Source organism: Drosophila serrata, unplaced genomic scaffold (assembly GCF_035046125.1).
Source record: "Drosophila serrata isolate PLE 108 unplaced genomic scaffold, ASM3504612v1 contig_240, whole genome shotgun sequence".
Lineage (NCBI taxonomy): Eukaryota > Metazoa > Arthropoda > Insecta > Diptera > Drosophilidae > Drosophila > Drosophila serrata.
Window position 1 is genome coordinate 3,746,106 of NW_028257138.1, and position 17,930 is coordinate 3,764,035.

The window sequence follows — 17,930 nt, forward strand, 5'->3', positions numbered from 1 at the left end:
AAGTAATCACAGAGAGGCTATATTTGAACGCTTTTTAACACACTTTTTTCTACTGTTTTTAATGGTATTTTGATCTATTGCAGAAGTAAATATTTTACGATTTTAAAAAGCACTTTCAGCCCAATGAGCCAACATTCTTAACCCATTAATATCTAGTTCACTGAAAGCTTTTAACTTCATTCTACCAAGAATAAGCTTTCTGTGGGAACAGTATCTGTTTTATTTGGTTCTGCCGGTTTGTGTCTTTAGTGTGATTTAACGGAGGTATGCTTTCGAAGGGACTATAAAATCGATCTTAAAACTGATATAAAAATGCATTTTTTAGCTTTTGTGAAATACTTAATTGAATTTACTAAACATACATCAAAGTTTAATTGAAAATTTCAAGGCTAAAAAATAATAGTAAGTTCGCATAAAGAAAATGAATATGGTGTGTCCATTTTTACAAATTTATAGATTTTATAATATTTTTTAATGAACGCAGGGCTCTTGAAACTAATTGGAGATACCCTTTGAGAGTATTATATACTATAAATATTTGATCCATAAACAAACTTATTCCCTTTAATGAACAACAAAATATATTTTATAATACATTTTACATTATTTCCCCCTTTGTTCGTTTATATTATTTAAATGTACCAAGTAGACTACCGATTACACTTCTTTTATGTATCGACATAAGAAGTGACTTCTGACCCTATAATTCATATATATTCTGGATCAGCATCAACAGCCAAATCTTTCTAGTTATATCCGGGCAAAAAATTTTTTTTTCAGAAATTTCCCATTTTCTAAAAAAAAGGGGTTAGGTTACATCATGAAAATTTGCGAAAATCGGACAAAAATGCACATTTTAAATGGAGTATGCAGTTTTATTAATCTGCTGAAAATGAACATACGACCGCTTTCAGAATTAAATTTAATGCATTTTTGGCTTTATTTTTTATTAACCTGCTAAAAATTAACCCACAAACGCTTTCCAAAATGAAATTAATGCATTTTCGGCTTAGTTATGAATTTTTTAAATTTTGATTTACCGAACAAATTTCATATAAAAATGCAGTTAACATCGATGAAAAAATGGTATTGCCCCTTCAGTCAGAAGCTTAAAAGAAAGTGAAGATGGCATTTCCGACCCTATAAATCATATATATTCTTGATCAGCATCAACAGGGGAATCTTTCTGGCTATATTCGGGCAAACAAATTTTTTTCCGAAATTTCCCATTTTCTAAAAAAAAGGAAAGGGGTTACATCATGAAAATTTGCGAAAATCGGCCAAAAATTCACTTTTTAAATGGAGTACGCAGTTTTATTAACCTGCTAAAAATTAACATACAAACGCTTTCCGAAATGAAATTAATGCATTTTCGGCTTAGTTATGAATTTTTTAAATTTTGATTTACCGAACAAATTTCATATAAAAATGTAGTTAACATCGATGAAAAAATGGTATTGCCCCTTCAGTCAGAAGCTTAAAAGAAAGTGAAGATGGCATTTCCGACCCTATAAATCATATATATTCTTGATCAGCATCAACAGGGGAATCTTTCTGGCTATATTCGGGCAAAAAAAATTTTTTTCTGAAATTTCCCATTTTCTGAAAAAAAGGAAAGGGGTTACATCATGAAAATTTGCGAAAATCGGCCAAAAATTCACTTTTTAAATGGAGTATGCAGTTTTATTAACCTGCTAAAAATTAACATAAGAACGCCTTCCGAAATGATATTAATGCATTTTCGGCTTAGTTATGAATTTTTTAAATTTTGATTTACCGAACAAATTTCATATAAAAATGCAGTTAACATCGATGAAAAAATGGTATTGCCCCTTCAGTCAGAAGCTTAAAAGAAAGTGAAGATGGCATTTCCGACCCTATAAATCATATATATTCTTGATCAGCATCAACAGGGGAATCTTTCTGGCTATATTCGGGCAAACAAATTTTTTTCCGAAATTTCCCATTTTCTAAAAAAAAGGAAAGGGGTTACATCATGAAAATTTGCGAAAATCGGCCAAAAATTCACTTTTTAAATGGAGTACGCAGTTTTATTAACCTGCTAAAAATTAACATACAAACGCTTTCCGAAATGAAATTAATGCATTTTCGGCTTAGTTATGAATTTTTTAAATTTTGATTTACCGAACAAATTTCATATAAAAATGTAGTTAACATCGATGAAAAAATGGTATTGCCCCTTCAGTCAGAAGCTTAAAAGAAAGTGAAGATGGCATTTCCGACCCTATAAATCATATATATTCTTGATCAGCATCAACAGGGGAATCTTTCTGGCTATATTCGGACGAAAAAATTTTTTTTCCGAAATTTCCCATTTTCTAAAAAAAAGGAAAGGGGTTACATCATGAAAATTTGGGCCAAAAATTCACTTTTTAAATGGAGTACGCAGTTTTATTAACCTGCTAAAAATTAACATACAAACGCTTTCCGAAATGAAATTAATGCATTTTCGGCTTAGTTATGAATTTTTTAAATTTTGATTTACCGAACAAATTTCATATAAAAATGTAGTTAACATCGATGAAAAAATGGTATTGCCCCTTCAGTCAGAAGCTTAAAAGAAAGTGAAGATGGCATTTCCGACCCTATAAATCATATATATTCTTGATCAGCATCAACAGGGGAATCTTTCTGGCTATATTCGGGCAAAAAAAATTTTTTTCTGAAATTTCCCATTTTCTGAAAAAAAGGAAAGGGGTTACATCATGAAAATTTGCGAAAATCGGCCAAAAATTCACTTTTTAAATGGAGTATGTAGTTTTGTTAACCTGCTAAAAATTAACAAACGCTTTCCGAAATGAAATTAATGCATTTTCGGCTTAGTTATGCGATTTTTAAATTTTGATTTGTTGTAAAATTTGCATATAAAAATATAGTTAATTCCGACAATAAAATTAGTTTCAGTGGAGTTCCCTAAAGAAGTGGTTTAGGAATGAAAATTTTCTTTGCATCTGATATCAAACACTTTACTGTCTTTAATAAATAACTATAAATTTATTGTTTTTGGCAATTTATTTTGATTTTTTATTTATTAAATAGAAAGTACGAATCACCTAATAAACATACATATATTACAAAGGCACTCCAAATGCCAAACTTCCAACTTCCAAATGGGATACTTTCTCAGCCTCACAGAAGGCTTTTTAGTCCCAGACCCACAATCAGGATCATTGCACCCAAGGATACCTGGAGGCTGGTGCTTCCGTTGCACTTGTCCGTCAGGCAGACGTCGCACTCATCGGCGACGTCCTGCATCAGGCCGAGCTCCTCCCTCACAGCCTGGCAGGCGCCCTGGCCTTCAGGTACGCGAATACAGCCTCGATGGATCTCTGTGGAGACAAAGAAAATGATTGGATTTAATTTCTAAAGATTAAATTAAAAAAATATTAAGATATAATAACAAAAATTGCCAAAAAGTATGCTAAAAAAAACTGAAAGCGCGTGAGCGTTTAAATCTTGTAAGAAAAATAACTTTGTTCAATTCTAAAGATATAGTGTTCGGTGTCCACTCACCTCCCTGCTTGATAATGCTATAGCAGGCAGCAACCTTAATGGTGGCATCCGTATCCCTTTGATTCCGAGCAATGGTTCTGTAGTTCCGTAGGAGCACATCTGTGGCCTGGGCGGCCAGACTACGGCGACGACGACTTACGGTTCTATCAAATTTAGCGGGAGTCTCTGTAGACTCGCTGGAAGAATCTGTAGTTTCGCTGGGCGACGAAGTGGGAGAATCGCTTGTTGAAGAATCCGTGGGCTCACTGGGAGAAACGCTTGACGAATCTGTAGACTCGCTAGAAGAATTGCTCGTTGAGGAATCTGTAGATTCGCTTTGAGAAACAGATGAAGAATCTGTAGACTCGTTTGTTGATGAATCTGTAGATTCACTTGGAGAAGCAGTGGAAGAATCTGTAGACTCGTTTGTTGATGAATCTGTAGATTCGTTTGTTGACGACTCCGAAGATTCGTTCGTTGATGAATCTGTAGGTTCGCTGGGAGAAGCAGTGGAAGAATCCGTAGACTCGTTTGTTGATGAATCTGTAGATTCGTTCGTTGAAGATTCCGAAGATTCGTTCGTTGAGGAATCAGTGGGTTCGCTAGGAGAAACGGTTGAAGAATCTGTTGACTCGTTTGTTGATGAATCTGTAGATTCGTTCGTTGACGATTCTGTAGATTCGTTTGTTGACGACTCCGAAGATTCGTTTGTTGAGGAATCAGTGGGTTCGCTGGAAGAATCTGTAGTTTCGCTGGGCGACGAAGGGGAAGAATCGGTTGTTGAAGAATCTGTGGATTCGTTGGTGGAAGAATCAGTGGTCTCGGTGGTCGTAAAGGTGGAAGAATCTGTAGAGTCGCTGGTTGTAGAATCGGTCTTCGCATCAGTTGTAGAATCGGTAGTAGAATCCGTTCCCGGTTCCGTGTTTGTTGTTCCTACCGATGGCGTTGTGACTGTAGTACTAGTGGTTGAGGAGTCCGAAGGGGGCTCATCGGTTGTTGTATCTGGTTGTTCGGTTATGATATCAGTTGTTTCCGTTGTTTCCGGTTCCTGTCGAATGAAAATGTAATTTAATTGTGATCTCGGGATCTTCTAGAGCTCTCACATTCGTAGATGTGGTCGGGGCATCATCAATATTACAAGAGACGATGGGAACCATGTCCAGGTCGTCGCAGCCGCTTCCAGTGCATTCGTAGCAGTTCAGGGCACTTGCTGGAGAATACAGGTAAGTGGGCAGAGCAGGTGAGTAAGCGGAGGGAGGTGGGGGAAAATGGGGGGCAGCGCGAAGGCCGACCGAGATAAAAAAAATTCGTGCAGTCTCGAGAGCAGGCAATAAGTCTGATTGATATATCAAATAGGAGATAACATCACAAATTGTTGCCTCACCAGCGAAATCAGATAACTTTCTGCTTGGTACTCTTTTTAGGTTAATGTACTTCAGTATTTATATTCCCTTTATATCGGATAACCTTTCAACTCAAAGTCTGCCTTATCTGCCATATATTGATAAAGACTATATTTAATTACCTTACTTTATTAAATTAACGAGTAAGGCAATTGTTTTATTAATTACTTCTTTTTTATCTTCTGTCCACGAGTAAAAGAGATTGGGGGATTATGAGGAAAAACTATAATTTAGAAAAAGGGGAAGACCCCCAAATAAAACAATTTTAGAAAAAAGGGGGAAAACGACTTATTTTCTGACGAATCAACTAACGAATAAATAAGAAACTGAGTTCCAAGAAAGTCATGAGTTTAAGTGGTATGATAACGTTAATTTTAAACATTTGTTCGATTTAACCTTGTTGTTGTTCACTTTATAATTAAATAGAAACTATTTATGGGATCAAAACTCCCTCTGAAGTGCATCTAGAATGCTCTACATATTATTATCAATACAGTTACCCTACACTAGCAGCAAAAACAAAACTAATTACAATAATGGAACCATGGACATGGCCATGGCTCCCACATTCTTCACTGGAATTCGCTTGCCTACGCAGCTGATAAGGAGCTCAAAGAATTATTTTCCTTTCACCAAACTAAAAACAGTTCATAAATTGTTGAGTAAATTCCCATTCTGCACTGCCACATCCGATAAATCAATCAATAAGTTTTCGAATGTGACTTGGTCAATCTTTTGCACAGCGTTGCACTTCAAGATAATGCTGATAAATAAATCCAACCTGGCCAGAAGGTCAAGGAGGCGCAGAAGGCCAGCAGTAGAATGTTAAACGCGAGAAGACGCATTTCACTTGAATGCGAATGCTTTCTTATTTGTTCGTTAATAGCCGACAGGATAATAGCCGAGAGACACTGTTATCGAAGCCGATGGTAAGACTAGTATCGCACCGCACGACGGCTGAATGGTAACTACCAATTAAATATAATGTTAACTTGGCTTTTTTATCGTTCTCAGTCGCTGATAAGCGACCCAGTCGGCAGAGCCGAGCAGAGCAGCAGCAGCAGCATTCTGGCTTTGTTCTTCCTGGCGATAAGGCCATATAAGCCTATTATTGCCCCGATTGCAGTTGTCGATAAGGTCCCCGGTCGGGGAAAATTCGGGTAACACCACTTCCTCAGGATGCCCCGAATATTTTCATTTATTGCATTGCCAATTTTTACGACGACCCTCTTCTTTTTTCCCAGAACTGCCAGCGCATCGATAAGATATCGATTGGAGGACAATATCCTCTGTTTGGCCAGGGCAGATTTTACGGTCAATTACTAATGGGCCAAACCCATGAACAGGACAGAATTTTTATTACTTGAAATTAGAGATGGAGAAATGTTAAAGTTGATCAATTAAAATACATGTTTCCTTTGAAAAGTATTGAAATTTAGATAAATAAAGGATTCTTAGGCTTTGCTCTAAAAATTACAGATGAAATAATTTCAAAGTAAATCAATTTAAGTTCGATTTTTGCAAACAGAAATATCGAAAACTTGAAAATTTGATAAAGGAAAGTTATGGTAAATGGTTGAATAATTTTTCTCTGTGTAACACACACCTTAAAAATGAATGTCACCTCTCATTTGACGGAAATTTCCAGAATCGTACAAAGATTTGTTGGCAAACTTCTAAGATATGTATATATATGTATATAAAATGGGATTTTATCTAGACCTGTTGGCTGCATCCATTTCGGGACCTACGCCATTGGATATCGGTTTGCTAAGCAATTAAGACCGGCTGTAGAAATCTAATCAGTCCAATCGATTTCTAAGGCATCTAAAGACCTGGCCGGGCTTTATGGCATAGGGCGTTGCTGAGTAATAAGCAAATAAGCCTATTAAGCCTTTATAAATTTACTATATAATTTCTTGTATGTGCTGTGCAAATTTATATAACACTAAGTTTATCATGATTCATTACTATGGACTACTATAATATATGGAATCTATAATATAAAAATATTTGTATATATATATAGTTAATATATTATAAATAGGAACATGTGCCTTTGCGAAAAGTAAGTCTAAGGTTTTTGCACGTTGCTTCGTGGTCGGATTTAATCTTTAGTCGAATATCGATAAAGAAACTGACAATATCACAGTTACTTTTTTTTGTTTTTGTTGAATAACTTTTAGATATTTGTCTAATGATTCATACATTTTTAGACAGCCGCCTAATAGATGATAGCTGTAATTATCATTAAACGAGGGAGTTTTTTTTCGGAATAGAAACCTTTGGAACACGTATCATTTCACATTAAACTTGTGACCTGCGCAATATTAGAAGACTCTACTTAAGTAGATTTGCTATAGAAAAACTTAAGTAAGAGCTAATCTGTTATTAATCATGATATCGATGACAGCAATAAAATATTTAATGGCGAAATTAGAGTCTGTTACAAATCTTAGCCAGGTCAGTGCTAAATGAACTTGATGTTTATTCGCCCCAAGAATATAATCGCTTGAATTCTCGAGATAACCTACTATTTTAAGCTTAAGAACCGGAAATTTGACAAATGAAAAGTAAGTGGGAAAGGCTTTGTTTAATAGTTAAAGTTTACTTATCAATCACGTTATGGCGGTATTTATTGGGTGCCATAAAACTTCATGCTTATGATTTACGCGTGGACGCATATTTATTTCCCCTAGTGTTGCCAATAGACCCAAAAATTTTGTTGGTCTTTAATGGGGGGAAGAATCTTATCTAATCGATAAGGAATTGCCGTTTTGTGTGTTTGATTTTCTTTTCTTTCCGTTGTTTTTGTTGCCTTGATTAAATTTGCTTAGCATAAATGGCCCAAAAGTATGCCTCTGCTAGGGTTTTATATTATTTTTGTTATAATTAGTATCGGATTGTTTGCTCAACGGCCTGAAAGAAAAAATAGGGGGAAGACCATAGTTCGGATCGTCAGGGTTCCACATGTCGTATACGTGATGCGGTGCAAGCATTTATCACGTATACGACATGGTGGTAAGGCTATTTGTTAGTCATTGGCCATGACTGGGTTTTAATTTGTCTATAAAATTAAGGGAAACTTATCTTATTAGCTAAAGAGATAGATGAAGGATGCCTCTAATCTCTTGAGTCATACAAATTCCTTCTGTCTCTGTGTGTTTCCCTTAAAGATTAGATTAACTCATGCTTATTAAATTTCGTTTTAATTTATAAAATAATTTAGTGGCAAGGGTCCAAAATAAAAGTAAATGTATATGCTTAAGCAACTTTAAGAAATTTCGGTAACTTTCTAAATTTTAAACTTAACATGCGCTTTTTTATAAACCTCCTTAATCCTTTTTTGACCAAGTTATGATCATTTCAAATTAAGAATTTCCCTAAAAATCGAACATGTAGAATATTGATTTAAAGTTATTTTATGGTAATGATTTGTTGTATTACTCATTATTTATATTATTGAATTCCTTTACATAAATCTGTATCTTTATGTTCTCCAAATCACCCAGCTATGCATCTACTCAGCAATTTCTTATTCATTTGAATACTTAGTTGCATATTTAAATACGTTTCCGTTATTAATTATATTTGTATTTTAATAATTACATATTATTTATTAAGTGTTCGCCGTAAGCTTTACATTTGGTTAGATTTAAATGTAGTTTTTAGTATATATATATATATATATTTCGATATTCGCGTGTCTTAGAATTACATAAATTTAATATTAAATGATGAGTGTGTCTTTTAAGCACCGGGAGGATGGATGAAGATTAGGTACTTAGTTTCGCTGCAGGGCGAAGGCCACAAAGGCCACCAGGAGTGTGGCCAGGATGGAGGTCCTGACGGCATTGCCACCATTGCAGGCATTCATGCTGCAGGGATTGCAGTTGGCCAACTCTGTGTTGTTGTTCTGGATCTTCAGGAGATCGCAGACGCCCTCATAGGTGCTCACCCGGGAGCAGCCCCGATTCGTGCTCATAGTGCCGTTAACTGCGTAATTAAAGATACAAGTTTAGTTAATAACTCTCAGAAAATACTACTACGAGCGACTCACCATCCACCTGAACGGAGTAGCAGTGATAGGTAACCTCCGTATCCACCACCGCTCGTCGCTGGCGGACTGCCAGCGAGGGCGTGGAGCTCTCCACAGGCACCAGTCGGGTGGCGTTCATGGCGGCGACAAAGAATAGATCCTCGGCGGGCGGCGTTGGCACTCCTGTGGTGGTCTGCACGGCTCCAGCGGTGGGCGGTGTGGGCGCTGGGGCCTCGGTGCTCTGGGTGCTCTGGGTGCTCTCCGTGCTCTGGCTGCTCTCGGTTGTGGGCTCCGGTGTGGTCGTCTCCACCGGCGTAGTGGTCGTGGTTTCAGTGGTTTGAGGACTCGTTTCGGCACTTATTGTGGTCATTTCAGGCGTGGTTGTTTCCTCTGTGCTCATGGCCGTGGTGCTGGCCTCTGTAGTCGTGGTGGTGGTCACCGTGGAGGCCTCTGTGCTGCCGCCGGGATTGAAGAATTCCTCGTTGCAGGCCAGCAGAGGGGCATCCTTGGGCAGCTGTTCACAGTCATCGCAGACGTAGCACATGAGATCGGCTCGAATAACTGAAAGGAGGAAAATAAATATGTAACAAGGTAAGGGTTGATGGTTATAGGGCTCTATAGGAAATATACAACAAGTTCTTGAGAGTTTGCTCTAAATTCTAGCGCACCTCTTCCGGTCCTCTCCTCTTTTTTATACATTTGTGAATAAAATTACCCTAATAAATTAAGGAGGCACCAAATAGCTATCTCTATCAGTGGAGAGTGCTCAATTTACAGCTTGGGCAAACAAAATGAAGACACGCGATAACATGAACAACAACGGTCGATAAATGATGACAAAAGCTAAGAACATGTGAGCGCAATAAATCAATTCAAAACCAAAGCCCGTATTTGGCGTATTATTTGCCGATTCTTTAGTATTAGTTTGCACAGCCTTTGATCTAGCGCTGGAGCACTTCCCCGCCATAAATCGTTTCCATTTGCATGTTGTTATCGTCATCGGCAAATATTTACCGCTAGCAAACAGAGACAAACCTATCGGCAAGCTACACTCGCATAATTGCGTTAATTGTCTTATCAGTGTAGTGGCTGCGGATGCCTATGAGTACCCATGTGAGGTGAGTCACATCGACGGGTGCCCACGATAATCCGACTATGGGCCAAGTCCCCACTTGACGGCTCTCCTCCGATACGATAACAATCGAAATCAAACTGGGCGCCGATAAAATGAAGCAATATTATCTGTGTTTTACTTCCCTGTCAAGTATTTACGGTCTTTTTCTATTTATGTCTATTCCTTTGAAGTATTTAAGGTCTTAAATAGCACGATAATCTGACCAAGTGTTGAGTTTCCACTTGACAGTTTTCCGATGCGATATCATATCATTAATATCTTACCGCTCGGTGATAACATGACGCCTGCTTTTCAAAATTTCGTATAGCAGTGATATTTTTAATGGAGTATTTAAGGTCTTACGTGAAAAGAAATGGGATAAATTGATATGATTCTCTATTTTTGGGCACACCAGGTGATACGATATTCTATGTACTTTGAAGAACTATTACAGTGCGCCTCGGTACTGAGGAGTATTTATGGTCTTAAGTGGGCAGAAGTTGGATAATAACTAACATTTTCTTGTCTTACTTTCAACTGTCAAGTATTTATGGGCTCAGGCAAAAGGGATTTATAGATTATATGGGATAGAACGCGATGCGATATCTATTTTAAAGAACTATATATGATAAAAATGAATTTTAAATGGTTATAAATTTAAATCTTAAGTGGAAGGGAATTTCTATATATTATATATATTTAATATGAATAAATGGTTTATGAGCTTTGGATTTATAGCTAATAAGCGTACAATTTGTATAAAAATTGATTCCTATAGAAAAAATATTAACAAAACCGGTTAAGCTTTAATACAAAGACTCATTTACTCATAATCTCAATATATGATGAATTTAGAAACACGAGTTATACAAATCTTTGAATTAAAGGAATTCAATAAATAATATTTACAACGGACTCTCAGAAAATCGTCCCCATCAATATAATTTTTCACATATATCTCCCTGCCTAATTTTTGTTGATTTATTATTTTAAAATTTATCATAAATCATTGTGATTGATGGTGCATTTTTCGGCCAGGGGGCCTGGGTCTCAAATTGTCCGCGGGAATGTCCGTATTGCTGGGGTTGGGGCTTAATGTCACGTGATAAGCGCCACCCAACGCCACAAAATTGGGTGAGGAGGGGAGGGGAATTTACAGATTTCTCGTCTCACTCATTAAGTATTGAACATTAAGCCTTTGTTTATTATTCAGAAACAAACAAAGGTGAAGCTGCAGAGTTTATTATTATTATTTTTCCGTTTGCAGCTTGTGTAAGTCAATAAACTGGCTGTGATGCTAACTAACTTAAGGGGTAATTGAAAAAAGCCGTTTAAAGTTCTGAAGCCAAAGTTCGGTGCAAGCGATTTCCAGTTTATTTTGCATTTTTATGCATGTATATTTTTTATTCACTCTTTCTGGAATGAGCAAAAGCCATTTTAAATTGTATTCCCAATCCAGTGCGCCTCTCCCAAAATTAAATCATTGCCAATTGCGTCAAGAGATCGTGAACGAAATGATATAAAATATATATTCCGGTTTTCTGAACGGTGCTAATAAGCCAGACGAGTTTTTCCCAAAGTGTGCTAAGTGTAACTATAACATTTTCAATTAGCAGGTAGCCTCAATGTCAGCCTGCTTATTTCTGTGTTATTTGTGTTGTTGAGTTTCCACCTGACTTTTCCCTTTCAAATCAAATCAATTGGAAAGGCTTCGGGGGAGCTGTGCGCTTCCAGATGACATTTCCGCATCACAGAGTCATTAAAAATCGCAAATAAAATAAGCAGCAACGACAATCTTTGCATTATTTATGACAGTTAAATAATAACAACAAATAAATTGGGCGTTTTAAATGTCGCTGCGCGGCGGTTGATATGCAAAATAAAATTATATGGTGATCTTGAATTCTGAATTAATTTCGACTGCTGCACACACGTTGGGACACTGCCATTTTGTGTTATATTTATTATTTATTTATAGTAGCATGAGCTGCGTTGCTATCTGATATCTTTCGATATCTTGTGATATATCTGATATCTCGTGGGACACTTCAATTTTTATCACGACACTTTCCCCGAGACCCTAATAGTGGGCCATACCCAAAACAAATTCCTTTACCTGGCAGGCCGATTAGCAACAGCAGCAGAGAGCTGGCCATGATCCGGTGAGTGTTGGTCAGCATTTTAGTTTTGTATTGTTTCGAAATATGTATTTTGAAATAGTATATACGATATATTCTATTGCAAATGTTGCCCTGCTTTAAATAGTAATTTATACTAATTAATTGCTTGCGTCGCTGCAGCTGCTTCTGCTACTGTTTCTGTTTGCTTTACCGCGACCGCTGTTTGCGAATTCTGAAATTTAACTGAAAATCTTGTGATTTGTTTGAGACTTTTTATAGAGTTTCTTGTTGTTGTGCGTTCAGCGACTGCGGCGTCAGCGGCTTCGATGCGTAAGAGCGAGAGCACGAACCGGAAAGAGAGAGAGAGCCAGAGCGGCGGTAAAACAAGTTTTACTTTTCTTTCGGGTGATAACAAATTAATTTATAATGCAGAATTAAGTGAGCAACGCAAATCAATTGACCAAAGGTGTTTGCTCTCTCCCTCTCTTAAGTTCTCTTCGATTCTCTTAGCCTTTTCGTTCAGGGAAAATGGATGCGATCTTCCGGGATTCTTCGGTGCCTTGGCTTTTCCCGCCGATCGAAGTGATTCAGTTGTGGATTTCACTTTCGTGTACGATTTTTAGCACCCCTTACAGGCCCCCCCATCATCCAGAATTTCTTTGTTTTTTGCTAATTAAACAGCTGATTGTTAGTCAGCAAATGGAGACTGCAAATGGCCACAAAACGCGATCGGCATACAACTTTAGGTAATAGCTGGGCTTTGTAAGAATTAATCATTAATTAATCATTAAAGTAAGAAACCAAACAGTAACGGAAACTAACTTTGGAAAGCCCAATTTTATATATAGGATCGTATCAAAAATCGATTATAATACTGCTTTAAATAATCGCATTCTTTGAAACGATAGTTTTATATGACAAATTGTATTGACAAATCAAAGTTTAAAAAACGCATAACTATGGCAAAAATCATTAATTTTAATTCGGAAAGCGTTCCTATGTTCATTTTTAGCAGGTTAATAAAACTGCATACTCCATTTAAAATATGCATTTTTGGACGATTTTTGATAGTTGTAACCCCTTCAAAATTTTAAAAATTTTGAAAAAATTAAATTTTACCCGAACATAGCCAGATTGATTCGGCTGTTGACGCTGATCAATAATACTTATGATTTATAGGGTCGCAAATGACTCCTTCCTAATTTCTGAATGAAATTATAATACCTTGCGAGGGAATATTTACACCTGTGCGTATACGTAATTTTTTGACTATAAATGCCTAATAAAATAGAAACCACATACGGAGCATTCTTTGGGTCGCCGAAAATTGAATAACATTCTCGTTCCAAATAAATTTAATAGGATCGTATCGATAATCTATAATAACTAAGCTGAAAATATTAGCAATCTTACAAATTATATTTATGGATATTTTTATATGAGCATTATTTCGTAAACTCAAGGTTTAAAAATCTTATAACTCATCCAAAAAGGGATTCATTTCTATTCGGGAAGCTGTTCTGTGTTACTTTTTATAAGGATTATTAACCTGCATACTCAATTTAAAATTAAAAAAAAGGTCAATATGTTTTCAAATTTTGACAATATTAAATCCTTATATTTTTGGAAAAAAATGTTCAAAAATTTTTTTTCAACCGGAAATAGGTAGATCGATTCAACTGTTGATGCTGATCAAGAATATATATGATTTATGGGGTCGGAAATGACTTCTTCACATCGTTACATGCTTCTGACTTAAATTATAATAACCTGAAACCTTTACTAATATGTATTGTTTCGTTTTATAAATTTAGCTACCTTTCCTTCTTTTATTTGTTTTTAATTCTATTGCTTAAGTTTTATAAAATATTCAACTCATAATATAAAATATTCCCCATTTTGTTTGTAAAAAATGTATTCTCCTCCGTATCACAACCCACACTTGAATCCTCTCCCCATTTATATAATATTCGCAACTCTAATAGCTAATGCCCGTGTGTCGGCGGCTGTCCCATGATTATTATTATTCAATATCAAGAGCACGATACGCAAATAAACTCAGATTAGACAGAGCCAAACAATTAACGGAGATTTCGCTGCTGTTGGCTCACCTTTTTGGCACCTGCCTTAATAATAATAATAGGTATTGTGCCGAGTTAGTCGAGCCTCAGAACTTAAGCCCAACGAAACTTTCCAGTTGAGTAAGCCGGCTGGCCAGAGACAAGGTCGTGTTCTACTCGAAAGCTAATGAAATTCCACTGTGACCTAGAAAGCCGCCCCCTAAATGAGGGGGGGCAAGGTCACCAGCTGATAAGCTGAACCTTAGTAAGGTGCGAGAGTGGCTTTCGTTGTAATTGTTTTGAGCCGAAACAGGTAAATAGTTGTATTCACCTTTGTGTGATTTTTGTTTGTCAAAATAGTATTATTTATTATTTAGTGTTGTTTTATGTAAAAATATATCTATAGGTATATATATCCATATCTAAATCGTTATCTCTACCCATTTCTCTAAAGTAAAGTCATGTGAACGCACAAGCGTTAAGCTTTGTTTTTATTTAACCTTTAACCACGAGAATCTTTTATTTTGCTATATAAGAATTTGGAAGTGAATCGTGCGTTCCCTGTGCCATATAGTAATTCATCGATCTCCCCAAAGCCCCCAGTTCGTGCCAAATGTGGACTGAGTCTGGTTAGAGCCGCCTCACTAAGCTGATGCATCATCACCGACGATGTCTGAGAAACCCAGAGACGCGACAGATAAAAATTGTAACTTCCCCAAATAAATATATATATATATATATGTAATATATAGCATATACCTCAAAAAACAAAGCCGACCATATCACGTAGAGCAGCGACATCATGACGACAATTCAATAATTAAAATTCTCTTTGGAGTTCTCTGTTCTCTCTTTTGAAAGTGAATTTTTGAAAGGCTTTTTGGTCATTTCAAGTTACGAGTATTTTAACCTCCCGGAAGCTGACAAAAATAAAACGGGGAAGCTTAACAAAACAGCCCCCTGACACGAGCCCACAAATCTGGGGAGTTAAAAAATATATTTAATATATATTTTACACAGCAATTTGTTCTGAGGAAAACAAAGAAACTGCAATGTATTAAATATTAAGTATCTAACTGATAATTTTGATCTCAAGGCAAAGTTTTACAAAGTTAAAAAGAGTTTGGAGAATATTTCTCATCCCAAATAATCTTAAACTGAACCTAATATCATCCCCCAATTTTTCGCCGTGCATTTATCCACTGAAAGTTACGCATTTAGTCAGTTGCATTCAGTTTGTACCCCGTGTTTAGAGCAAGTTTCCTTATAGCAGAAGGCTTCCTCATCGCTTTTTTCGTTCATCGCCGCATTAAGACCGCACAGTCAATTCCGGGCACCAAAATGCCACAATAATGCCATAAATCTGGGCAAAGTTTTAGGCAGCAATTGCCACTCGACTACCAGGCGCTTATCGGGCCTAAATGCTTTGGCCATTTGATCAGTGTATCAAGTGTATCAGGAGTGTATCAAGGGCGTATCAGTTTATCAGTGTATCAGTAGTAAAAGTATACTAATATGTACAACCTGTGGAATCCGTGCTGTGTGCGGCGGCATGAAGTCATGAAATTTTATTTTGAACGGCAGCACGACACGACGACACCCATGTACCTCGTCACACCTCGACTTATCATCGAGGAAGCCCGGCTAATTAATTGATTTCGATTTCGATTTTTGCAGCTGAATGGAAGCAACATTCTGAATGACCCAGCACTTTCGCTTAATAATAGAAATTATAGACGCACCCGAAAGGGTCCACTTCTTATCGATGACAATTAAACAATTATGCGAAAATAGACGGGGTGCGCTCATTGCCCCGAGACTTTACGATTTCCGAGTGGTAAGCGAGCCATAAATAGCACAATTTGGGGTATCATAAATCATATGGAAGTCACTCCCAGGAATGAACTCAGACGGCTACGAATCGTATGTTGTGGATTGTATATTAGGATCTTTGGGTAATTGTTATATATTTAGATCAGAAAGCGACCCACAATGGCCATTAATGTCAGAGCCAGACTGGCTTCCAGTCCCGGGATTCCTTTGGAAGATTCGCCAATAGGCTTATTGCAGCCATCGTCCTGGCACAGTTGACATCCGCCCACGGACCAGTTCTCGAAGAGTCCATCGCAGTGGCCGGTCCCATTACTCATCCGGGCGGTGGTGCAGCCCCTCTTGGTGATAACCGTTTCATTCACTGGAAATGGGAAATGATATTATTGTTATTTCAATTTTAGATAGATATATTTTATAGATTGGTTTTCTGTTAGCTTTCTTTCCTTGTTTGGTGTACAAATATTTCTACAATTTCTTTGAGAGCTCACCCAATGCAGGGCCACTGTGCAGTTGGTGGTATCAGTTTACCGGATGACTCACAGCACAAATTATTGATAAACTATCGATGTGGGCGGTAGAATCACCCCAGACAGACTTTTTTGATGGGTACGGGTTATGGTAATAGGAACTTAGATAAGGTACTTCTATATGTAAAATACTTACAGTGTAGTCGTACTATGTAGCAGAAAGCAGTGGGTACATCAAGCTGCGCTTGCCGGGCACTTGATCTTCTCCTTCTCTCATCCTCTTCCTCCTCCTCCTCTTCGTCTTCCTCCTCTTCGCTCTCAGCTGCCGATTCTGGAACTGCTGGTGCTGCTGCTCCTCCTCCGGCTGGTGCTCCTCCGGCTGGTGCTCCTCCTGCTGTTGCTCCTCCTGCTCCAGTGGCCCCACCATTGCCTGCTGGCATTATGCCCACTGTGGATGACTCATCGCTGTCATAGTCCTCCTCCTCCGCGGATGGAGGTGCACCTGGGGCAGCTGGTGAGGGATTGGGACTTGGACCCGGACTCGGACTTGGACTAGAACTGACAGGTGTGCCATCGCACACCTCCATTTCGGTCAATTGAGAGTTCTCGTCGCAGTCCTCACAAATGTAACAACGCAATGCTAAAGAAATTAAAAAATAATAATAATAATATGCTTTTTAATTACATTTTACTTAATTTCAACTGAAAATTTCATTCACTCTTTAAAGACTTTCCAATTTAATGATCAAACCCTTTTACTTTTATGCAAATTTTCCCAAGTGTGTGCACACCCATGACCTTGGGCCACTCCAGGTGTGCCGCAGTAATACATGGGTGTGCCTTATCAGCGACTCCTTATCAACGGGATTACGCAGGTTGAGAGCACCCTTCTGGCGGGTTCAACACTGCGTATGAGCAACTTTTTCAAGCACACCTCGCGCGGGTCAATCAATTAGCATGCGAAAAGCTTACAGCACCGTGATTTATGACATACCTGAAACACCTGAGCTGCAAACCACAAAGGCCACCACCGCCAGTAGAAGGAAACGCATTTTCTGGGCAGGTAAGAAAATTGGGGTGGCTGAAGAACTGTGGAAAACAATTTTCCAAAACCGTCACATGCGCCAAGGAAAAACTCCAGAAAGGAAATCTTTTTTAAATTTAATATTTTAGGTATTTAGTGCTGAGCTTTTTCTATATTTTTTCGCGGCTCTGCTTGATTGCGGAACCCAGCCTTCGCTACCGAAAATTCAAATCGAACTGATAACCCAGAACCTCCCGGAGGCTGTCCCACTGTTTCCTCTATCAAAATTGAGTTCTTCTGCTTATAAAAATCAGAAAAACACAAGAGAAAAGACAACATGTAGCTCCCGGGAAGCGG

At 37.6% G+C, this 17,930-nt stretch overlaps 3 protein-coding genes across 3 annotated transcripts; all 3 read right to left on the reverse strand.

Annotated features, from left to right (window-relative positions):
- Window positions 1–3,014: 3,014 nt before the first annotated feature.
- On the reverse strand, window positions 3,015–5,891 carry Mur29B (Mucin related 29B). Its single transcript, XM_020943526.2, has 4 exons — window positions 5,698–5,891; window positions 4,617–4,723; window positions 3,535–4,561; window positions 3,015–3,350 (listed from the first exon to the last, which is right to left on the reverse strand). The coding sequence occupies exons 1-4, from the start codon at window positions 5,759–5,761 to the stop codon at window positions 3,151–3,153; spliced, it is 1,398 nt and encodes a 465-aa protein (XP_020799185.2). The 5' UTR covers window positions 5,762–5,891; the 3' UTR covers window positions 3,015–3,150.
- Window positions 5,892–8,512: 2,621 nt separating this feature from the next.
- Window positions 8,513–12,441, reverse strand: LOC110177014 (uncharacterized). The gene is made up of 3 exons (XM_020943527.2): window positions 12,186–12,441; window positions 8,977–9,516; window positions 8,513–8,912 (listed from the first exon to the last, which is right to left on the reverse strand). Exons 1-3 carry the CDS (start codon window positions 12,247–12,249, stop codon window positions 8,701–8,703), a joined length of 816 nt encoding a protein of 271 aa, XP_020799186.2. The 5' UTR covers window positions 12,250–12,441; the 3' UTR covers window positions 8,513–8,700.
- Window positions 12,442–16,170: 3,729 nt separating this feature from the next.
- LOC110177046 (uncharacterized) lies at window positions 16,171–17,811 on the reverse strand. Its single transcript, XM_020943563.2, has 3 exons — window positions 17,544–17,811; window positions 16,746–17,189; window positions 16,171–16,443 (listed from the first exon to the last, which is right to left on the reverse strand). Exons 1-3 carry the CDS (start codon window positions 17,599–17,601, stop codon window positions 16,220–16,222), a joined length of 726 nt encoding a protein of 241 aa, XP_020799222.2. The 5' UTR covers window positions 17,602–17,811; the 3' UTR covers window positions 16,171–16,219.
- Window positions 17,812–17,930: the final 119 nt, after the last annotated feature.